At 43.7% G+C, this 25448-nt stretch overlaps 1 protein-coding gene across 1 annotated transcript in view; it reads left to right on the top strand.

Moving 5' to 3' along the window:
* uts2r (urotensin 2 receptor) overlaps nt 1-25448 on the top strand; it is a 63727-nt gene that overhangs the window by 1010 nt on the left and 37269 nt on the right. Inside the window, exon 2 of the mRNA XM_077201260.1 lies at nt 516-1607. Coding sequence (XP_077057375.1) covers nt 516-1606 — 1091 coding nt within the window. The 3' untranslated portion in view covers nt 1607. The remainder of the gene's footprint in view (nt 1-515; nt 1608-25448) is intronic.

Raw genomic sequence — 25448 nt, 5'->3', positions numbered from 1 at the left:
TGGGTTAAAATATATAAATTATTATTAGGAATTGAAGATACACAACCAAGTGGGAAAGTTAATCCACCTCTCAACTTAATTTTTCATTGACAGGAGTGATGTGTTGTGTTTTTATTAAGAAAGGCACACTAAATAATATACAACCTTATTTACACCAAAGGTTAAAATATTATTTTATATATTTTTTAAATAATTATTTTATTAACTTACAAAACAAGCCTTTAAAATTAATTTAAAGCACATTAAACATGTCTTAGCTTGTACTATAGGTTTAAATATTGTTTTATACTCATTTTAAATAATTATTTTATTTATAACTTACGAAGCAAGTCTGTAATTGAAATTAAAGTCATATTAAAATGTTTGACCTAATGTACAGCATGGGTTAAAATATATGAATTATTATTAGGAATCGAAGGTACACAACCAATTAAAATATGATTTTAATGTTGGTTTTAGTTATTTTATTTCTGTTGCAACTTTTTAACCACTTTTGATCATTAATTCCTCATTAGAGATGACCACTGTGTCAATGGAGCCCATAGTGGCGATGGTGGAAAAGATTTCCAACGTCACAGAGCGTCCAGTAGAAGCTTCTACTGAAGACCTAGCTGCCAACTTCACCATTGGCACCATCCTGTCCCTAATGTGTCTGGTGGGTGTGTCTGGAAATATCTATACACTCGTGGTCATGTGCCACTCCATGCGCTCTGCTGCCTCTATGTACATCTACATCATCAACCTGGCACTCGCTGATCTGCTTTACTTACTAACGATTCCATTTGTAGTATGCACACATTTCCTGAAGGGATGGTACTTTGGAGACGCCGGGTGTCGGATTCTCATCAGCATGGACTTCCTTACCATGCATGCCAGCATTTTCACCTTGACTGTTATGAGCACAGAACGTTACTTTGCCGTACTCAAGCCTCTGGATACAGTCAAACGCTCTAAGAGCTACCGAAAAGCAATCGCTCTTCTGGTGTGGACTGCTTCGCTAATTCTCACCTTACCCATGATCATTAGCGTCCAGCTGATGACGGAGAGCTCCAAACCAATGTGTCAACCCACCCTCAGCCCTCTCTCGTATAAAATCTACATCTCCTTTCTCTTTGGCACGAGCATTGTTGCTCCAGGGGTGATAATCGGGTACCTATACATACGCCTGGCACGAACCTACTGGATCTCCCAGACTGAGACTTTCAAGCAGACCAAGAAGCTCCCGAATCAGAAGGTCCTGTATCTGATCTTCACCATTGTGCTCCTGTTCTGGGCCTGTTTCCTACCTTTCTGGATTTGGCAGCTTCTAGGTCAGTTCCAGCCCACGCTGGATCTCTCCACCAAAGCCAAGCGCAACATTAACTATCTGACCACCTGTCTGACCTACAGCAACAGTTGCATCAATCCGTTCCTCTACACCCTGCTCACCAAGAACTACAAGGAGTACCTTCGCAAGAGACAGAGGACTTGGACGGCTGGCAGCTACCTCAACCGACGTAACCGCTTCCAGAGGTCGCCCCGTCGCTCCTTGTCCTCCAGCAGTCAGCAGTGTACGGAGAGCTTTGTTCTCGCACATACTTCTCGCACCAATAACAGCAGTCTCTGAGGTAGGTCCTTGACCTTGTCTTGTTGGCCTTCTATCGGAACTACATGCTGTTTTCCAAAGTTGATCTAAGTTGATGTGAAAGATAAAGATCCTGTCTGAATAAAACCAAATTTTCTCTAGTTTAGCTTCATCTTTGCTCAGTCCAGCAGGTCCGTTTTGAATCAAGCCAGGGCCAGACTGTTTTAGTTTTGTGGTCGTAGGTCTGATTTTCTGGTCAGCACATGTCCCTGCAAAGGGCTACAAATGAGATATGAGAACTTTAAATTCTTGACAAATCTTTTTTGGTTGACTATAAAATGACACATAACTATAAAATGCAGGTGAAGGAATGGAGAGACATTCAAAAATGCTTTGAGTAGGATAAATTTTATCATTTGATGAGTCAACATTCTGTTTAGTTGTATGAAAATCTTTAATTTATTCCATGTCTATAAAAATATATTATGTTTGCAATTTACAACAAATTTAAGTAGATCAAACATTTTGAAAAAAAAAATCATTTTGAAACAGAACTATGATGTCATTTATGTCTCAAGACAGTAATTGGTTCATAGATAATTGGTCATAGTGCAACTGCAGGTCTGAGTATAATAGGCTACATGATAATTGGGTTCCACTGATTGGATCTCAGCACTAAATTACTCTCCAATCAGCAGACATGCTACCTTCAAGATGATCTACATGATACTGAATGCCTGCATCTTATGAATGACTGTAGACTGAAAGAATAAAGCTCTAACAATGGCTATGAGGTTGAGCTAGGAAGAAAAATAAATTACTTGCAGTGTCTTTCTGCAATAATTATTTCTGGAATCACTCAGGGAAAAAATAAATAAAACTCTTGCCAGATTAGAGCTTTATCTAATCCTAAAATGTATTTTAATTTCCCACTAAATGACAAAATTAAAAACAGAGCAGAGGAAGGAGAGAGGGAAGAACATACCAAAGCTCCTCTCTATTATAAGGCTATTCGTTAAGCTCTCTCAGATCCAATTTGTGTTTCAGTGTGTCTTATTCAGCTTTGCATTTTGCTTCAGTGGAATACATTGTTGTCATTAGGTTTTCTTTAAAGTCTTCTAATGATACAACATGTAACACTTTTAATATTCTTCATTAGGTTATCAGATTTTTTTTGTATCATAAAAACAAAGTCTGTAATCATTCATTTTGAAAGAGTTCAGTCTCCAAATTAATGGTACTAATTATTATAATGTAGGCTACTGAAAAAAAAAAGAATAAAAAAAAAAAAAAAAGATCACAGCATGTTTATGGTATGAGACAGACTTCTGAGCACCAGACAAACAGTTATAAGAACTACATAGATGACAATGCAGTGCTGAAGTGCCAACTAGCCTCTCCCTATGGAGGATCCCTATACCACTCTATAGAGTAAGCGTTGTGGAATTTCTTGGTTCGCGTACCTACCCAAAGTGATAAGATAAAATAAAAATTCTGCATCAAAATTTATAGACAAGTGGTTTGTTTAGGCATGGTTTGTATGGAATTACAAACCTGCGCACATATATTCAAACGCACATAACTATAGAATCAATTCTTAATGCGCATGTGAACGCCATCACTGTCTATCACAGTTCCCCGAAGGGACTACCGCTGCGTGAAATCGCAGTGGGAACGCCCTCAGCGTGACGCGTCTGAAGCATGAATGAAATCAGTCAATGGAGAGAATGAGCGTACGGCGAGTGACGTCATCGACCAGGAAGCTATAAATATCCCCTGAGTACACAACACGCCAGCTTTAGTTACTTCAGCAGCTCTGTGTGTGTCTGAATCTGTCGATTGTGTTTGTCTGTTTTGTCAGGAGTTTTCACTATATATATTTTATATAAAAAAACCAATATGAGCGAGCAGTATAAGAAGTGTGTTCCCCCCTGTACTCGGTACATCACGGGTGGGGATTCACACGAGCTTAGTGTGGCTTGTTTGGGAGTGCAGCAATGCCCAGTCGGCTCTCGAGGGAGTCGATTGTCAGCATTGCGAGCGTTTTCCCTTGAGAACTCTGCGCTCGCGGCGATCGCTCTTCGAGGAGAGTGATTTGCTGCGAGCTCCCCGAGGCTCGGGTCCCGCTTCTGTTGAGGCAGAGCGGCGGCGCTTGTCTTGGGGCTCGCAGATGGATCTCGCTGGCGACGTTGAGACGGGCTCCGCCCTATCTCAGCTATCTCCGACGAGATCTAGTGCCTCTCACCCGGCTCTGGAAGCATGCGCTGCGGCGGTTACTTCTGCCCGGGTGGAGGCACATGATGATGTTGAATTGAGATTTTCCAGTTCTGAGGAGCTGGATGTCGAAAGTTTTGCATCAGAGAAAACTAGTTTATAACATTATACTGCAAATGAAGAAGGTTTGATGGATGTATTATCTCGGGCTGTTGAAAAGCTAAAAAAAATAAAAATAAAATAAATAACAGTATCGAGTGGCCAGCTGATAGACAGGTTTCTAGAATTAAAAGCAATCTAGATGATAGATTTCTGTCTGCACGACCTCAACCTTCTAGCCGGTGCTTACCGTTCTTCCCAGATCTTCATGCTGAGGTTTCAAAGACCTGGGTTAGACCGGTTTCAAGCAGAATTTACACAAATCAGTCCAATGCTTATGGTAACATTGTTGGTGCTAAATCTGCTGGTTATGTGACGATACTGTAGGCGGAGGAGACGCTCGCGAGCTATCTCTCTCCTGCTTCATCGTCTTCACTTAAAGCACCGGCTCTTCCACCAAAAAAAAAAAAATAAAATAAATATATATACCTCTGTGCTGGTGGGGAAGGCTTACTCGGTGGCTCGGCAGGCGGCTGCATGTTTGCATACGATGACTTTTATGCAGGCTTTTCAGGCCGACCTGCTCAAAGGAAATCTGAGGGGGGTCCCCGCCGAGAGAGACTTGCGTTCACCTCCCTTAAGGGTGCCCTGTCTCTCCCGGTGCCCTCAGGGGCCCGTCCTACTAACCCTGCCGAAACAGGGCGTAGAAGGGTCTGGCGAGTGCTTTCCCGAGGGACGCTCGCCGCCTCTAAGGAGGGTTCTAGTGTGTTCAGACCAGTCGTTCCCTGCCGGTGCGCCGTTACAGGGCACTGTGTCTGTCACGCAGAATGTTCAACCAGAGCAAAGTCTTTCGTCGAGTTCGTCTTCCAAAAGAGCACAGCAGAAGCGGAGTGTCACGTCTCGTGCCCCCCTGCAGAGAAACTGGAGGGACGAGGCGGGGCGCTCTCCGGCGCGGCCTTCTCGGGGCAGGACTGATCTGAGGACAGTCATTGTCGCCAGAAAAGCCGCGTCGAAAAAGTCCTGACGGGCTGAACGTCAGGACTCTGAGGGTGGTCCCCATCGGGAAAAACTTGAGTTCACCGCACAAAAACACGGTGCCCTGTCTTTCTCGATGCCCTCAGGGGTCTGTTCTACTAACCCTGCCTATACAGGGCGTAGAGAGACTCGGCGAGCGATTTCCCGAGGGACGCTCGCCCCCTCCAAGGAGGGTTGTGGAGTGCTCAGACCAGCTGTTTCCTGCCAGTATGTTACAGGGCGCTGTGTCTGTCACTCGGGATGTTCATCCGGAGGCCAGCCTCGAGAGGCTGGTTCCCTTAGTAGAGTTCCTGGCGGAATGGGTCCCCCACCCAGCAGGGAGTTAGGATACTACTTCATCGAAAAAAAAAAATCCTGACGTGCTGAACGTCAGGACTCTGAGGGTGGTCCCCATCGGGAAAAACTTGAGTTCACCGCACAAAAACACGGTGCCCTGTCTTTCTCGATGCCCTCAGGGGTCTGTTCTACTAACCCTGCCTATACAGGGCGTAGAGAGACTCGGCGAGCGATTTCCCGAGGGACGCTCGCCCCCTCCGAGGAGGGTTGTGGAGTGCCCAGACCAGCTGTTCCCTGCCAGTACGTTACAGGGCGCTGTGTCTGTCACTGGGGATGTTCAAATCAGATCCGAGGACTGGTTTGTCATGATAGATCTAAAGGACGTTTACTTCCATGTATCTATCCTCCCTCAACACAGGAAGTTCCTGAGGTTCGCTTTCGGGGGCGAAGCGTACCAATATCGGGTTCTTCCGTTCGGCCTAGCACTGTTACCCCGAACATTCACGAAGTGTACGGATGCTGCTATAGCCCCGCTGAGGTTACAGGGCATCCGCTTTCTGTACTATATAGACGATTGCTTGATTCTAGCTCAATCGGAACAACAGGCGGTTCGGCACCGAGATGTCGTTCTTGCTCATATCAAGTGACTGGGGCTGAGGCTCAACGCCAAAAGGAGTGTTCTTTCTCCATTACAGAGAACCACTTTTCTAGGTGTAGTGTGGGATTCAACGACGATGCAGGCACGATTGTCATCTGCTCGTATTGCTTTGATTCTCGCTGCAGTAGATCAGGTCAAGCTAGGCCAGTCATCCACTGTAAAACAGTTCCAGAGACTGTTAGGTCTCATGGCAGCTGCGTCCAACGTGATACCTCTTGGCCTCTTGCACTTGAGACTGTTACAGTGGTGGCTCAGGACCAAGGGATTCTCCCCGAGGGGAAATCCGCTTCGCATGATCGTGAGTTTGCGACGGTGTCATCACGCCTTGATCATGTGGAAAGATCCTTGGTTTCTGTACCAAGGCCCTGTGTTAGGAGCTCCCTGTCGTCGCGTTATGCTAATGACAGATGCCTCTCTCACGGGTTGGGGGGCGATCATGGATGGTCGCCCGGCTCAGGGTCTGTAGGAGGATCATCATCGTCTGTGGCACTTAAACTGCCTAGAGATGTTGGCGGTGTTTCAGGCTCTGAAACACTTCCTCCCAGACCTAAGGGGCCACCATGTTCTTGTCCAGACAGACAACACATCGGTGGTTTCTTATATCAACCATCAGGGGGGTTTGCGTTCTCGCCCGCTTTACAAACTGGCACGTCAGATCCTTCTATGGTCCCAGGGGAAAATTCTTTCTCTGAGAGCTTTTATCTCCCGGGGTATTTAAATCAGGGGGCAGACATCCTGTCAAGACAGGGGCCGAGGCCCGGGGAATGGAGTCTTCACCCCGAGGTGGTGGAACTCCTATGGAAACATTTCGGTCTTGCCGAGGTAGATCTATTTGCTTCTCGAGAAACATCACACTGCCCGCTGTGGTTCTCTCTCAGCCATCCAGCCCCGCTGGGGTTGGATGCGATGGTACATCCGTGGCCGAGGTCACGCTTGTACGCCTTTCCCCCGATCGCTCTGCTCCCAGGAGTTCTGGACAGGGTTCGCCGGGACGGGCTCAGTCTCCTGCTAATAGCCCCGTTCTGGTCGGCCCGGGTATGGTTTGCGGACCTAGTGTCTCTCCTCAACGGCTCTCCCCTAGAGATACCGATCAGGAGAGATCTGCTCTCTCAGGCGAGTGGGTCGACCCTTCACCCCCGTCTAGAGCTATGGAGGCTGTGGGCTTGGCCTCTGAGGGGGCCCAGCTCGTAGATTCTGGTCTCTCGGCTGAGGTCGTTGAGACCATCCTCCGATCCAGAGCTCCCTCCACGAGGAAGTTATATGCCGCGAGGTGGAAACTTTTCACCTCTTGGTGTGGAGAGCGCCAGCAGGACCCAGTTAACTGCCCGGTTGGTACAGTCCTGGATTTCCTGCAGGACCGTCTCTCCACAGGGTTATCCCACTCCACACTGAAGGTGTATGTGGCGGCCTTAGCTGCTTACCACACCCCTTCAAGTGGAGGTTCCCTCGGGAAACACCCACTTATGTCTCGCTTTCTTCGTGTCACCTTGAGGCTGAGGCCTGCAGTTCGCACGAGGGTACCAGCTTGGGATCTGGCCATCATCTTAGAAGGTCTCTCCCTTGCTCCTTTCGAGCCCATCGAGGAAGTTTCGGAAAAGTTTCTTACTCTAAAGACTATCCTTCTTCTCGCTATCTCATCTCTAAAAAGAATTGGAGATATTCAAGCACTTTCGGTGGCTCCCTCGTGCCTGGAATTTGCTCCTGGTTGGTTAAGGCCTTTCTCTTTCCGAGACCAGGTTATGTTCCTAAGGTTCCAACTGTTTCAGTTAGACCTATAGTTCTGCAGGTTTTCTGTCCTCCGCCTTTTCTGACGTCAGGCCAGGGAAAATTAATTTGCTGTGCCCAGTTTGGGTTTTGATGCTTACTTCCACAGAGCTGCCCTGTGGAGGAGATCGGAACAACTGTTCGTCTGTTTGGGTCACCTAAGAAAGGGTGTCCTGCATCTAGAAAAAGGATGAGCAAGTGGGTGGTCGAGGCCATCCCACTTGCTTATGGTTCGGCCCATCAGCCTTCACCTTTGGCTGTGAGGGCTCATTCCACCCGGAGTATGGCTGCTTCTACAGCTCTTCTTTCAGGAGCTTCTCTTCAGGACGTTTGTGATGCGGCAGGCTGGTCCTCACCGCACACTTTCGTTAGATTTCATTCCCTCGATCTTAGCTCCACTCCCGGGGCTCAGTTTCTCTCGTCGGTTTGTGTCTCCTAATGACACACGATGGGGATTTGGTCGTATGGGGATGTGGGTATTGCGTTCCCACTGCGATTTCACGCAGCGGTAGTCCCTGAAGGGGAACGTCCCGGGTTACGTATGTAACCCTAGTTCCCCGAAGGGACGGACGCTGCGTGTCCTGCCATACTCTCGGCATCCCCTTGGGTCGCTGCTTCAGTAACTTTTAAGCTGGCGTGTTGTGTACTCAGGGGATATTTATAGCTTCCTGGTCGATGACGTCACTCGCCGTACGCTCATTCTCTCCATTGACTGATTTCATTCATGCTTCAGACGCGTTACGCTGAGGGCGTTCCCACTGCGATTTCACGCAGCGTCCGTCCCTTCGGGGAACTACCCGGGACGGTTCACGTTTAAAGTCTGTTTAGAGAGAACGGTGTCGTCTTAGCGGCCCCTAATTTAATAACAAATGATCATTTAGACGGAAGTGAATCAATCAAAACTAGCTTTAGCTGGAAAAAACATTTTTCAAGAGCCACTATAAAACCAAACCAATCTCTGTTACCTTAAATTATATGTTTATCTCTGTAAAGCTGCATTGAAACAATCTACATTGTTAAAAGCGCTATATAAATGAGGATGACTTGACTTGACTTGACATAGTCTTTATTAAAAATAATCATAAATAGACTAAATAATCTCAGATAAAATCATTATTTACTGAGAGCATGAGAACTCCACTTCACATATACTGCAGCCTGATCTTTTCATAATAATAATTTCATTATTTTTTACAAGCACTTGAAAAGCAAAAAAATAAATAAATAAAATCTAAAAACATAAACTCAAAAAGTCCTGGAATGATAGTTTGAAGAAAAAGGGCATAGTTATTTTTCTCAGTTCAAGAGAGAAATATAGAAAGATACAAACAAACAAACCAGTTAACTGAAAAAGAGGGGGACACAACTTGAGAGCTGAACAAATCAAACAAGTTGATTGAATCACTGCCATGATTACAATTTCATCACTTCCCAGGTCTTTACAGTTTGTTGAGTTTTTTGTTTGTTTGTTTGTTTTCTAAAAATTGTATTTTGCTTGCATTGTCTAACTTCAGTGCGATACTGAGAAAGGAAATCAGTCAGCAGAGCAATGGAAATATTTTTCTGAGGGCTTGTCTCTTGGGTGGATTTTGATCATCTGTTTTTGGTGGGCCACATGACCCACATTTAGGAAGTGATGGACATTGCCAGAAGGAAGACCTGTGTGTCCCTGTGGCTCTAAAAATAACCTGTCCTCTACAACAGCCTCTCCTGCAATGTCTCCATTTGGTGCAGACACTAAATCAACATTACACGTAATGATTACTCTTCCCTTGGGTTTAAATATTGATTCACCAACACTGAGGGTGTGATTGCTATAATTAGGAGGGTGACAAATATTACTTCTATGCCTGTTTTCACAGACAAGACTTAAGCCTATTCCCAGACTGTTTGAGCTGTCTTAACAGAGAGCAATTATATTAAAAATATGTCAGTGCCATTGTTTTCATTCAATATGCACTCCAGTAATGTTTTTTTCTAATATAAGCCCTGTCTGTGAAACCAGGCCCCAATCTTAAAATCACAGGAAATATAATTCTGAATTCACTATGAGCTATTTCATATATTTGTATTTATTTATGTTCACCATATAATTTTATATGAACACATTTAGTCTTTTGTCAACAATTTTAATTTAATTATAAATTAATACATAACGTTTCCATGGCATTCCGCCAAACAACCAAAACGTGAAGGTCAACATTTACATAGAATTGCTACCTTCTGCTTATCTATTTTTTGCATAGTAAATTTAGCTACATGAATAGCCTGTGACAGTAGAATGCAAATACCTGAATTTACATCCATATAATATTTGATTTAAGGCCTAGATAATAACTTAACAAAAGTCACATTTACCATTCAAATCAAAAGGAAGCGCAAAGTCAAAGTGTCCCCAGCAAAGCCTTAACTTGCTAACTAAACTCACCTTGACAAAGTTATTATGCAGTAGGTAAATAAAAGTTCAATAAAAAGGACCCCCTTAGTTGTTTCAATCTGGACACCATTCTTTTTCTGACACCGAGTGAGAGATCTTATTTGTCTAGACGGTGGGCTGATTCATCTGGTACTGACCCAATAAGGATCCAAATCAATACATCTCATATATTCCAGGAACTCTTCCAGACCATCTTGAGCCTAGCATGAGATACTCCTGGCAGAACAATTGCATGATGATGAACTGTTATGATCTTTGATATCCAAAAGTAAGAAGAATGGCACATATTTCCATCATACTCTATAAAGATAACCCTGGCTCTGTTCAGTAATCAATGTTGTTCCCTGCCCTACAAAAGCAGCAATCATAATTGATTTATAATTCACATTGATATCACAAATCTGCACACTTTGCTACCCCAGTCGTGAGAGAAAAACAGGGTAATTCGTTGCATTCTTGCTGAGAGCGCTATTGGTAGCTGAAAGCATTATTATATTAGCCAAAGAATTTTGTAAATAACAGCTCAAGGGATGGGGGAAGGAAGTGCAGAACTTGACGGATTCTGCAGAAATATGCTGAGCTTTCCTTGCAGGGCTAGTGATAACAGCTGTGAGTAGAGAGCTGGGCGAGTGAAATACAAATGTAGTGGCTGCAGAGAGATTTGAATGTTTAAGGTTCTTTGGTAAAGAGTGGATGAGTAAGGGACCTGTAAACAGGTTAAAGAAAATGAGAATCAGCAGGTAGTGCATCAAAATATGCCCTGTCTATTGAATATGTCTTATAAAGTTTTAATACTGCAAAGTCGGATTATGCCCCAGCTAAATACATTATGCATTATACATATGCCGCAGAGCTGCCTACATTATCTAATTAAAAACGACTGCAAATGCAAACATTGCCCAATTCTGGGTACGTCAGGATATCTGAAAGGTATGCATTCGTTTGCTATACACAACAGGGTTGCATCGTGTTGTATTCCAAGTCAATATGGTTTGGGTGCAGGTTGTAATGGAAATGAATCAAGAAACAGGTTCACTGAAGACCTGTTAACGGCAGCAGCAACCCGGGACAGCTGGCTGAGTTTATGAGGCCCGTTGCCCTTGTGTTCATGCTTGTAAATACCTATCCAATGACCCCGGTCCGGGCATCTTGTCTCGCACATACTGTATGTATGAACGCTCGTGAACAATCCATTGTTCTGCATTAATTATGATCTGTGCCTCTAGGTGGGATACTGAGATATCGATCACTATTTACAGGCCCACGGATTCCTTCTGTTCCACCATTGATCCGAGCACTGTAAATGTTTCAGGGTTTCCCCTTGAAGAGGACAGTGGTGAATGTGGTTTTCTCTGATATTAGAGGGTCACAGAGTTCCATCACCCAGCAGGCTACCGCAGTATCCATCTTACGAGGTGAGGTGAATGCGCTTCTACAAGGTCAGGCCATTACAGACAGTTGACACCGCCATCACTCACTCAGCACCTTGCTAGTTTTAATGCACACATCTGTGGTAATGACTTTTTGTGAAGTAATCAGTGTGGCTCAGATCCCTTTCCTCTTTATCCTGTCAAAATGTACAGGAAACTCGGCATGCTGTGCCAAAATGACCAGCTCCTTCCCATAAGCCTTACCTATTTCCTTTTGCAAACACTGGGCAAGCATTTTTGCAACTTAAGAATTAAGAACATTATAGACTTCTTATCTTTGCATCTACAACTTTGTCCCCTTTTTAGGGAACACTATGAAACTATGAGTTTGAAAAAAATAAACTATGATTTTCTTTTTTCAAGAAACTATTGAGTTTCTTTTTTCAAAAGAAACTTTATTTTTTCAAGAAACTAAGAGTTTGTTTTATGCTCTTGATTATTCTGATATCCACTGGAGGTTTGCCATGTTACGGTGAGAAGTTTACATAAAAAAGCTTTGTCAAGGCTTTGGCAAGATAAAAAACAAATGCTTGAATGATTGATGTTTTAATAGTACTTCCTTGTGCCTGTTTTTTGCTGATGTATTAAGATGATGAATGATAAATGTGACTCTTGGGTGAGAGATGTGTGTTTTTTTTTAATTATTTTTAATTTTTTTATTTATCAAACAAAAAGATGTTGTACAAAAAGGAAAATGATTAAGGTTACAAAGGCAGGTATTATTTGCAAAAACTTGAACCGTTTTCTCGAAACTATTTTGCTGTCACAATTTTTAAATAATAGTAGTATACATTCAACAATAATTATATTATATTAATTGTATTATATTATATTATATTATATATAATTATATATAATTATATTATATTATATATAATTATATTATATTATATTATATTAATTATATTTAATGCAAGAGAACTGCACCATGCACAGTGCTGATTTGTATACTTATGTTGGTAAATTGTGTGCTAAAACAACATAGTTATGCAAGTTAAAGCAAAAAACATTATTCATAATTCAAAAACAGCAAGCATAATTCATTCTGAATAAATTCCCAGCATAATTTTCTTGCCTTTGCTACCAATAAGGATGTGTGCTGGGGTTTTTACTGCATGGGCTGATAATGGCAGATATCATATAAAAAGCATTTTGTCACACTGAGGTTTTGCACCATCGGCCACTTGGATAACTAAGGAATGTTCTTCAGAGCATGACTAAGCCTTTGAGAAAAGGGCGTTACAATGGCAAGAGACAGATGAGAGAACAGGGATTACAAAGATCAACAAATGAGGCATTAGAGGTCAGAGAGATCCATTAATATACTTAAGCATTAGCATTACTGACATTGAGCACAGAAACAGAATGTGAATGCAGGAAAGATATTAACCATCACAGACTTTAAACTAATATTCATTAACAGGTATACATTCTCATGTTAATGCATTATGCATTTTATTATAGTTCCCTCATAAATCAGTTGTTGTTCTACAGTCCTGTTAATGATATACAAACATACCCCTAATGTTTATTGTATCTATCCGAATTACTTAAAGCCAACCTTTTGGTTGCAAAAGCCTACAATTGATGAGAAAAGTCAGGGATAGTAATTACAAGCAGATGTTTAAAAACAAATAATGAGCAGATGTGAGTCACTAAATTTGAGCTGCAAAAAGTCAGCACTGTTTTCATGAATCGTGCCGTTTCCATGTATTCACAACATCTTTTTGATGCTGTACAGGGATTGTTCGTTATAAAAAGAATCAATAATGTCACCACCAGATCTTTTACCCCTAAAAATAAGTGAAAACAGCATACAGTATGATCTGCTGAGAAAATACCAAATGCGAGGAGATAACAGATACAAACTGTCTTAAAATATATTCCCTGGAGTTGAAGGTTGATTTAGTTCCGAAAAATGGTGACCAGACAAACAGTATAAAATGAAGACATCTTTATAAGCTTTTTAAAGAGGAGTAGCAGCATTCATATTCAATATTTGTCCAGTTTTAACTTAATTCTGTACAGTTTTTGTGAACAAAACAATTCTGTTCCCATTGTAACTAATGAAAACGTCTCGGTTACGTATGTAACCCTAGTTCCCTGATAGGGAACGAGATGCTGCGTCAAGCTGTGGGAACGCCCCTGCGTTGTGCGTCTTGAAGCACGTATGGAATCAGTCCAATGGAGAGACGGAACGTCATAGGCGGGTGACGTCATCGACCAGGAAACTATAAAGCACCCCCAAAACACAAGCGCGACAGCTTCTGATAGGCCTGAAGGAAGCGCTAACGGGCATGCTGGGAGTATGGCAGAACGACGCAGCGTCTCGTTCCCTATCAGGGAACTAGGGTTACATACGTAACCGAGACGTTCCCTTTCAAGGGAACTCGAGCTGCGTCAAGCTGTGGGAACGCCAATACCCACGTCGCCATAGGAGCAAATGACCGTCATGTGGGAACTAGCGCACAGAGGACGAGAGCACCTGCGCCCCAGGAGTGGAACTTAAGTCCAATTCATAGAACTTAACAAATGTATGCGGTGAGGACCACCCAGCCGCATCACAAACATCACTTAGCGAAACTCCTGACAACAATGCCTTAGAAGCAGCCATACTCCTAGTAGAGTGGGCTCGTACAGCCAAAGGTGAAGGCTGACCAGCCGACTCATAAGCAAGTGAGATGGCCTCAACCACCCACTTGCTCATTCTCTGTTTAGACGCGGGACACCCTTTCCTGGGTGGCCCAAAGCACACAAATAACTGTTCTGATTTCCTCCACAGGGCAGCTCTGTGGACGTAAGCGTCTAACGCCCTAACCGGGCAGAGAAGGTTAAGTTTCTCCTGATCTGATGACACAAAAGGAGGAGGATAGAAAGCCTGCAGCACTGTAGGTCTAACAGCATTAGTAGGGACCTTAGGGACATAATCTGGTCTAGGGTATAGAAAAGCCTTAACCATACCAGGCGAAAACTCCAGGCACGAGGGTGCAACCGACAGAGCCTGCAAATCTCCGATTCTCTTAAGTGAGGAGATTGCAAGCAGAAAAAGAGTTTTATAAGTGAGAAATTTCTCAGAAACTTCCTCAATAGGTTCAAAGGGGGGCAAAGAAAGGCCCTCTAGTACAATGGCCAAATCCCAAGTCGGCACCCTCATACGAACTGCAGGCCTCAGCCTCAAAGTGTCACGAAGGAAGCGAGTTATAAGTGGGTGTCTCCCAAGAGAAACTCCACTGAAAGGGACATGGTAAGCAGCTAGTGCCGCCACATACACCTTTAGTGTGGAGGGGGATAACCCTGCAGAGAAACTATCCTGCAGAAACTCCAGCACTGCACCCACTGGGCCGTTAACTGGGTCCTGCCGGTGTTCTGCACACCAAGAAGTGAAAAGTTTCCACTTCAGGGCATATAACTTCCTCGTGGACGGAGCTCTGGAGTGAAGGATGGTCTCAACAACCTCAGTTGAGAGACCAGATTCTATGAGCTGGGCCCCCTCAGAGGCCAAGCCCACAGTTTCCACAACTCTAGGCGGGGGTGAAATATCGTACCGCCCTCCTGCGAGAGTAGATCCCTCCTGATCGGAATCTCCAAGGGAGAGCCGTCCAGAAGAGATATTAGGTCCGCGAACCATACTCGGGCCGGCCAGAACGGGGCTACTAGAAGTAGGCTGACCCCGTCCCGGCGAACCCTCTCCAGAACTCCTGGTAGCAGAGCAACCGGGGGAAAAGCATACAGACGTGACCTCGGCCACGGCTGTACCAGTGCGTCCAACCCCAGAGGGGCTGGCTGACTGATGGAGAACCACAGATGACAGTGCGTTGTCTCCTTGGAAGCGAATAGGTACACCTCGGCGCGACCGAAACTCAACCAAAGGAGCTCCACCACCTCGGGGTGGAGCCTCCATTCCCCCGGCCTCGGCCCCTGCCTAGACAGGGAGTCTGCTACCACATTCAAATAACCAGGAAGATACATAGCTCTCAGAGACCGTAACTTCCCCTGGGACCACAGGAGGATCTGACGGGCCAACTTGTAAACACAGGCCCTTTGGATAGGAACCAGGTTTCTTTCCACATGACCAGAGCACAAAGGCAGCGCCGCGTGACTTTGATCGTGCGGAGGGGATTTCCCCTCGGGGAGAATCCCTTGGTCCGGAGCCACCACTGCAGTGGTCTCATGTACAACAGGCCGCAAGGTATAACGTTGGACGCTGCTGCCATCAGACCCAACAGTCTCTGAAACTGTTTTACAGTGAGTAGCTGGCCTAGCTTTACTTGTTTCATAGCTGAAAGAATCGAAGCGATGCGGGTCGGAGAAAGTCGCGCCCGCATAGAGACCGAATCCCAAACGACGCCCAGAAAAGTGGTCTTCTGAGAAGGAGATAATACACTTTTCTTTGCGTTCAGCCTCAACCCCAACTTTCTTATATGAGCGAGAACGACATCTCGATACTGAACCGCCATCTGCTCTGTCTGAGCTAAAATCAAGCAATCGTCGATGTAATTGAGGATACGAATGCCCTGAAACCTCAGGGGCACTAAAGCTGCATCCATGCATTTCGTGAAAGTGCGGGGAGATAAAGCTAGGCCAAATGGAAGAACCTTGTACTGGTACGCCTCGCCCCCGAAGGCGAACCTCAGGAACTTCCTGTGTTGTGGAAGGATGGAAATATGGAAGTACGCGTCCTTCAGATCTATCGTGACAAACCAGTCCTCGGATCTGATTTGTGACACGATCTGCTTGATAGTGAGCATCTTGAATTTTAGCTTCCCTACCGAGCGATTCAACAGGCGCAGATCTAAAATTGGACGCAACCCCCCATCCTTCTTTGGAACGATGAAATATCGGCTGTAAAAACCTGACTCCAAACTGGGAGGAGGAACCCGTTCTATAGCCTCCTTTGGAAGGAGCGCTTTCACCTCTTGTTCCATTACCAGAGCCTGCTCGGGGCCCACCACTGTGGGCAGAACCCCTCTGAATTTTGGTGAACGACACCTGAATTGGATAGCATAACCCTTTTTTACTGTGTGCAGAACCCACTGAGATATTTTTGGAAGGCTTTTCCACTCTGCCAGAAATACTACTAAGGGTACCAGTCTCTCGAGACTGGCCTCTGGTGTAGCTTGAGCAGCAAACACAGCGCCCTGTAACGGCGCACCGGCAGGGAATGACTGGCTTAACTGCTCTGAGACCCTCCTCAGAGGGGGCGAGCGTCCCTCGGGAAAGCGCTCGCTGAGACCGTCTGTGCCCCGGCATGAAGGCGGGGTTGGCAGAACGGGCCCCTGAGGGCACCGAAGAAGAGCGGGCACCGTGTAATGCGGTGAACACCTCTCTCCCACGGCAGGGACCACCCTCAGCATCCTGATGCCAGTGGCGTCAGGACTTCTTCTTTGCCGAAGCCTTCTTGGCCATAATAACTGTCCTCAGATCAGTTTTGCCAGAAGACTTCGGCTGAGAGTGCCGCGTCTGGTCCCACTGTTTGGAAGGGGGAGCCCGAGACGCGACACTCTGCTTCTGTTGCGCCCTATGTGAGGAGCTGACTGACGGCCTGGACTGCTCCCGCCCAGCAGTACCGGGGACATGAATTTTAAGAGGCATAAATTTCTGAAACGTTGCCGACTGTTTCTTCTCTTCCTGAAATCTATCTATGACAGTATTGACAGAATCACCAAAAAGACCATGAGGAGAGAGCGGAGCGTCCAAAAGAAAAGCTTTGTCTTTTTCTTTCATGCCAGAGAGATTTAACCATAGATGCCTCTCTGCGGCCACCAGGGCTGCCATAGTACGGCCCATTAGCTTGGCCGACTCCTTGGTGGCGCGCAGAGATAAATCTGCAGCCTGACGCAGTTCGCGAACTACGTCAGTACTGACCTCTTGAGTGTCACTCACATCCTTTAATAAGTCAGCCTGGTATGGCTGCAAGATGGACATCGTGTGCAGGCACGCCGAGGCTTGACAGGCCGCCGAATACGCCTTACCCACTTAAGCTGATGTACTTCTAAGAGGCTTAGAGGGTAAAAGTGGTGCTTTTAAAGAAGATGCAGCTTCAGCAGAAAGATTACTAGCAAGCGCCTCTTCTGCTTTGGGCATCGCCCCATAACCATGAGATTTTGCCCCCACAATGTTTGAATAAGTGGACGTTTGAGGGCTAAAAACACGATAAGAGACCGGCTTTTTCCACGATCTCGAAACCTCTGTGTGGAGATCAGGGAAGAAGGGCAAGCACCGGCGTGGAGGTTGAGAACGGGAAGGCAAAAATCTTTCATCTAATTTAGATTTTTCTCTAGACTCCTGCCTAACAGCTGGCCACTCGATGCTTAACTTAGAAACAGCACGAGTGAGCACCTCCACAAGCTCCTCACTTTCGGGAGAGCGAGATGGCGAATCATCGACATCTCCCGCATCCAGACTAACAACATCCAGATCCTCAGAACTGGGTAGTTGCAGTACTGGGGCCTCAGTTCGGGGGGAAGAAACCGCAGAACGTGCTTCCGAACCCGAGACTGAGGCACTGGATCTCACAGGTAAAGGGCTGAGATAGGGCAAAGCCCGTCTCAAGCCCCACTGTTAGATCCACCTGCGATCCCCACGAATGACGTCGCCGCTCAGCCTCGGCATAAGCGGGACCCGATCCGCGGGGATCGCGAACCGAACCAGCGGGAGCGGAGCGTTCTAAGAGGCAAACGCTCGCAATGCTCACAATCAGCCCCCTCGAGAGCTGACTGGGCATGCTGCACTCCCAAACAAACAACACATAAGCTGTGTGTATCCCCGCCCGTTAAATAGCGCGAGCAGGGAGGAACACACTTCTTAAATTGTTGTTCGCTCGCCATTGTCTCTCAATATAACATATATATATATAGTTTTTTGAAATAGTGAAACTCCTGCTTAGTGACAGACAAAAACACTTGAGACAGATCCACATATAGCGCTTACTGAAGGCATAGAAGCTGTCGCGCTTGTGTTTTGGGGTTGCTTTATAGTTTCCTGGTCGATGACGTCACCCGCCTATGACGTTCCGTCTCTCCATTGGACTGATTCCATACGTGCTTCATGACGCACAACGCAGGGGCGTTCCCACAGCTTGACGCAGCTCGAGTTCCCTTGAAAGGGAACACTCTTTTTAGCCCACCTCACTCCACATACCTGTGTCTAACAACAACTTTTTTTAGTTTGCCGAGTCTTTAAAACATTTAAGAATGATTTAGACTAAACAAGTGTGATTGGAATTGTGGATAGTTCTGTGTGATTACATATTGCAAGGGTGTTTGTACAAGGAAAACTAAATACACAGTGGATGCAATGGAGCAATTGCTTTTATTTGCATTTTTCTAATTAAAAACAAAACAAAATAATCTGCAGATTACAGAGCGGTTTGAGAAGATATATCTGTCAATCCACTCATACTGTTCTAGAATGTTTTTTTTAGCCTGTGCATTGCTTGTTTGATATGCAAAGCTTGTGTTTGGCTTCCTCTGGAACTGTTTTAGTTGGCAGAGATGAAATATATGAATAACTAATTGGCCAATTTTTGTCAGAAATTAAAGTTATGACATAAATTATTTATTTATGGAACTGTTACATAAAACAATGCCACTAATACTATACTGTTCTTTTTTATATAATTAATTAAATTATTATTATTATTATTATTTTTGTTTTATTTTTTTTTGCTTTCCAACTTTACTCTTTATGTCCTTTCAGAGCTGTGTGTGCCTTTTCCTGGCATAACATTTGCTTACTGCAATAGCTGAGGAGTATTTTTTGTTAGCCAAGATGTGTGAGTTTCCCAATGCCATGTGAAATCCGGAATAAGGGACTGGATCATAGGGTCATTTGGTCCAGAAAGCACCAGTAATGAAGTAGAACAGCAGGTCTGTCTATCTGTATTCTGCATTCCACAGGTGTAAGGAAATTAAAACAAAGATTCAGAGTAGTAGGATGTATTTACTTACAGAATCAAAATATTCTATGTTGTGCAAAAATGTGGTACACTGTGTGCCGACCCTGTGTTTGTCTATCTTATCTTTTCTGCAAGTGCATGGCCATGTCTGTACAGTTCATTATGAAAAACATAACAATACTGCTGATGACCCCAGATCTTTCTGTGTTGCAGTGTCATTTTACTCCCTTAAAGCGAAACTAAACCTCATGCTGTTTCAACTTTCTTTCCTCTGTGGAACATAAAATAATATATTTTGAGTAATGTCAGGGTTTTTTTTTCAATACAGTATAAGTCTGTGTTAACAAAAAATTGTTTATCTTCTTTTGTGTTCTGCAGAAGAAACGAAGGAACGAATCCAAAACACCCAAGAAAATGACGAATTAAAACTTCTATAAATGCATGTTTTACCTCATTTTTTTCTTTTCTACTTTTAAAGTCACCTTAGTGTACTTGAGAACTCTAGCAAACTTTGAAATGTTTCTATTTTGACACTTCTGTTTCCCAGAAATGGAATGTGAAATTAGATTGTTTTTGACCTTAAAGGTGCTGTAGGCGATTTTCAGTTTTCCTTATTCTGCCAGGCTTAGCCACCCCCATAACTTCAACCACAAGCTCTTTCTCCCAAACCTCTATAGACGTGACTGCAAACCTAAATGAGCAACTGACAAAACTTTCAGATTTACATACCTTTTTTGCTTGTAGCTTCATTGCTTTGCATCATGTTAGGACACTGTGTAGACATCTATTTATGTGCTATCTGTGAGGATGTAGGGAGATCTTATGTATTGTGTTCCAAAAAGCCACTTACAGCACAAATAAAGACACATAAAACCGTCTCAAGAGGCAAAAGTCACTTCCTGTTATTTCTTAACAGTTACTATTTCCCCTTGGCAACTTCTTAGGGCTTTCTGGAAGTTGAAAATGTGGCTGATGGCTCCAGTAACACACATTAACACATCCATACACACACTCACACCTCATAATTTTACCATAATCCTATCTCTGCAGCCCATGCTGTGAGTTTCTCTTTTCCCAAAGATCAGAGCGGTGAAGCCGCAGCTTTCGGGCTTGTTTTGAATGAAGAGGAAGTCCTTGACGGTGTTGCAGCTGAACTTATGGGGATCAGCAGGGTGAGCCAATAATTAGAGTTATGTGGAGTGTCCGGGAGGAGCGGAAAGAGGAAAACTGTGAGCTGGGGCGATGCTGCAGTGCAAGCTCGGGGCAGGGAACAAAGGATAGGGCAGAGTGTCTCTTAGGAGAGTTATAGCTCCACACTGATTCCAGGTGCTGCGCGCTGAGTGGTTTTGTTTTTGTAAGTGGTCGGAGAGGGAGGGCATTGCCACAACGGGTATTCTCTCAGGTGCTAGAACCATTAAGGCAGCAGGAACTCAGATATGATATATGGTCTTGTTGCACAGTCCAAGAAAGACAAATACAGTCTGTGCAAACAGCCTTTGTGTGGGCTTCTGGCCTTTGAGATTCAGTGGGGAAAAAAGAAGCTGGATTGGACAATGATGATTGTGCTGTGATCGTGCTCTCTGTAGTTAACTTATAAACACATCGTCCTCTGTAAAATGACTGTTGTTGCAGAAAAAAGCACTTTTTTAATTGTTCTTGACTCCTTGTTTATGTTCGGAAAGAACATCAGTTTAGTTTATCTCAGCTGGAAGTAAAAGGTTTTGCAGGCTCAGTGGTTTATGTAATTGTAGCCTATATTATGATTTCCCATCTTTTTGGACCCCAATGTCGAAATTGCAGAAATCTGAGACCTTCGTGGATGGGGGAAGTCTGAACACACAGTTCACACTTTAACTCACTTCCTGTTAGATGTCACTTTACAGGACCATGAGATATCAGGCTGGTTTAGAATTGTCACAACTCTAATAATTAGTACTGCCTCATACTGATACTGATCAGTAGTTCCCTTTTTATCAGTAACTACAACGTTGTGTCGACTGACAAATGGAGTCTCACTTGGGAGCCCCAATCATCTCTGAGTTTTAGAGAAATTGTCAATGGAATTGGCAAGTGGAATTTGCCTGCCAAGCCACTCCCCCATGTACAGTATGTGGGTATATAAGATGGTGGCACGCATCCACTCATTCAGATTTATTCTATGGAAAAGAACACTCGGCGTGTTTGCGTGCAGCGATCACTCTTTCCAGTCACCTGTAAAGAAGAGCGTTCTCAGAAATAGCATGCAACTGAGGAAAGGGCGGTGAAAGGGTGCATTCAGCTGTGTTTCGCCATTCAAAAAAGAACATTTGCACAATTAAGTGCAGCGATCCCCCTGAGTAGATTTTCCTAAAAGATCTAGCACAGATGGTGAGCGCCTTTTTAAAGATGTCTTTCAGTCCATGTGTTTCTGGATGTGATCATCTGATGGCCATGATTGCTATCTTATATGTCTGGGCCTCGAACATGCTGAGATGGTGTTTGTGGATTGTTCATGCTCTCACTGCGAAAGCATGACCTTGTCAGCATGAGTCCCCTCTGCTGTTACCCAGCCCGTTGCCACTGCACAAAGCAGAGCCGTGAATCTGGTTAACACACTGGGAGACCCTGAGGGTTACAATGGGAGCGTCCCGTTAATGCAGGAACTGCACACAGCGACTGACCTTGCGGTACATTACTGTCACACCCGGTCCTGGTTCTTTGTCCTGATACTCCTCTCGACAGCCCCTCTGTGGCGGGTTCCCTTGAGGAAGGACCTTCTTTCTCAGGGACGGAAATCTGGAACCTCCAAGTATGGCTTCTGGATGGGACGTGGAGGACCAGCAGTGTCAGACACCATCACTCAAGCCAGAGCTGAGTGGTGTCTGTTTGCTGAGTAGTGCTACCCCCGGAAATGCACGATCAGCTCTGTGCTTTCCTTCCTGCAAGAGAGGTTGAAGCGGAGGCTGTCCCCCTCCTCCTTGAAGGTGTATGTTGCCACCATTGCGGCACATTATGTTGCAGTTGACACTAGGTCTCTGGGTCATGATCTGGTCATGCACACCTGGTCAAGCACCCCACTGTTCCTGAGAGGCGCCAGGAGGCTAAATCTTCCCAGGCCGTGCCTCATCCCCTCATGGGATCTCTCTATGGTCCTCTCTGGACTGCAGTGAGCTCCCTATGAGCTGCTGGAATCAGTAGAGCTTAAGATCCTGTCTCTAAAGACAGACCACACTCACTTCCATCAAGCTGCCTTTTCAGTCAGCGAATCATGCCTTGAGAGACCCTGGATTGAGTTTCATCCGATCATCTTTCGGCAGTAAGATGCGATGGACGCGTCCAACACCAGGCCCAGTAGTCGAGATGAGTGTGCGGTTGGTCAGCCCTTGTACTGGGCAAGATGCCCCGTATGCTGTGATTCCTCTTTAGTAATCCCATATGTGTATTATTCCACGGAACGGTTTCCCTATCGATAAACCCGGTCACTAATCAGAAGCAGTTCTACATGCTACACCCTATGTAAATATAATAATAAGCATTTTGTGATGGATGTTGCAGTTTTTAAGTTTCATATAAAACCATTTTAACAGCATTTTGCCAATTATTTTCGAATTATCATGCATGTAGTTTTTATGACCTTATAAAGATTGTTTTGTCACACTGCAGGACTATTTGAAATGGAATAATGAACACAAAAAGGGATTTTAAGTGGTGAAAAACTAGTCAAAACCCCTAAAATGCACACTCCTTTCATAAACGTATTTAAATATGTATCTAAAATATTCATAGGGATTAAAAGGATGTTCATGGACATGTTGTGTGTCAACTATCTATACTATAAATTTCAAACAAAACTCTTGATGATGTTTAAAAAAATGTCCATGTCATTTGTCAACAACCCATTAAAACTGTATTTTTGAACATCTGCACAAGCATAAATTAATAAATAAATGAATTAATGAATGTTATTATTCTGTATTTTCGATATACTCTACCTTACACTGGTATACATAATGTAGAAGAAGGGAAATAATTCATTACACCCATATGGCTCTGTGGTAATCTCCTAATTAATAAAGACACTGATTTGACAGCCGCTGATTTGTGGGTTTTCACACTGAAATATTTAGTGAGAGAGCTTCTTTATGGCCTGAGAATTTCGTTAGTGTGTCCTTGCAGGAGAAAGTGACCTAGAGAGAGGTGTCAAGCAGCTTTATAAAGGAATGTGGTTCTCGTGGCCTCTGGCTCAGATCATATTGCAGGCTTATGTCATGTTCCCCTGAGATATGCTCTTCAATTCACAGCTGACTGTCTCCTCAGTGGTCAAAGTCCTGAGGCATCCCAATAATCACTCACCCCTTAACAAAATACATCCCAAAGCCACATAATACTTGCTATAACAATTACATCTGTACTAAATTTGGTTTCCTGAGTATTCCAGTGAACATTATTAGTGTAATATTCCAAACATTTGTCTCGGTTAGGAGCTCCGCTTAATTTGCTCACGCCTCATTTATTCAATTACATTCTTGCAGGGGTTAAATTGGGAATTTGGAGGTGAGTGAACCTTCTAATGAAAAAATATGACATGATAAAATGTTTCTAAAAAAGCTAAATGTACTCTGAAACTCACTTGTAATAGTACTATACAATGTGTGTATATATACAGTATATATTAAAAAATCTTACTGACCCCAAACTTTTGAACTGTAGTATATATGCTAGCAATAAAATAAATAAATAAAAAGATTAAAATAAATTATTAGCATACAAAAATCATATATATATATATATACATAATTCTTTTTTTATCAGCAATTTTTTTAGTATTTTAATAATGTGAATATTAGTTCCATAATGATTGTTTTGCAAATAGATTTGTATACCCAGCAATGATTTATAAGCAACAGGGGACGTCTAGATAACATCTGGATTTAGCAGAATTGCTAAGCCATTTAGAAATTATCTTTCCCAATGATTTGGGTAAATGCCTAAAGAAAGGGATGGTGCAGACTGCTTCAGACTAGCCGTTACACACTAAACTGCATGTAGGCTGTCCAAGAAGCAGGAATGTGTAATATTAGGAGCAATAGGTTAGATTGCTCAAGAAACTTGGCAGACATCCTACAAAGATGATGATTGAAGGTGAACTCTAAACTAAAAACATACAAAGGCAAGCACAAACACTATAAGATCTACACTGGCTGAAAAAAAACACAATGTGTGAGTATCAGTGGGGGCCTGGCTGATGCAAGGCTTATTAAAATCTGTTCACAAGGTTGAACTGGTGCCTGAATTCTGCTAATTAGATCTTCTCTGATTCCTATATGGCAAAAGGCAGCCAGCCAGTGCACCTCTATTGAATGAAACAAACTGAGTGGTATTAAATAACATCACTAAGCTTTTAGCCTTAAAGTTCCTATTCGTAATATGATAAAACTGCATTTCAATGAGAAACTTTAAGATGATAAAATCATGCCATGACTGGCAGTGTCCCATATAACACACTTGACATGTTCTTGCAGTATGTTTATCACAGAAAATGTTGGGTGTCCCAATTTCCATCTTACATATCGAAAGAGTGCTCATGACTGCTGCCCTTGCAACTGCTATACACCCTTTATGCACACTTTAGCCGAGCATGCAATGATGCTGACAATGCATTTAGATTACTATCTGACAGTTTATGTGCCATTGTCACTAGAAAAAGTGTAGACTTTAAAGGCTGAAAGGGTTTAGGGTGGCATTTAGCACAAAGTTTTAAAAATGACTTAAAAAATGTAATTCTGTCATCTTTTATTCACCAACACATTGTTCCCAAACTGTATGACTTTCCGTCTTCTGCGGAACATAAAAAAAGATATTATGAAGACATAATGTAAGTCAGTGGGGTCCAATACGGTTTTTATTTCTTCAGTATCGGGAATTTATGTTTTATTTTTTTCAACATGCACTCTTAATTACTATTTTGTAATCAGACATTATTTTCAGAAAATTAATTTACATCGGATTATCCACTGGATGATTCAAAATGAATTAAAAAAGAATGTTTGTAAAGAGCTTCCATGTAATGTGAGTTTGCTCAATTTAAAGAATAA

Source organism: Siphateles boraxobius, unplaced genomic scaffold (genome assembly GCF_051911475.1).
Source record: "Siphateles boraxobius isolate OS27281-9 unplaced genomic scaffold, OSU_SipBor_1 46, whole genome shotgun sequence".
Classification (NCBI taxonomy): domain Eukaryota; kingdom Metazoa; phylum Chordata; class Actinopteri; order Cypriniformes; family Leuciscidae; genus Siphateles; species Siphateles boraxobius.
The sequence above is the reverse complement of the archived record's forward strand: the minus strand, read 5'-3'. Positions and strand labels throughout refer to the sequence as shown.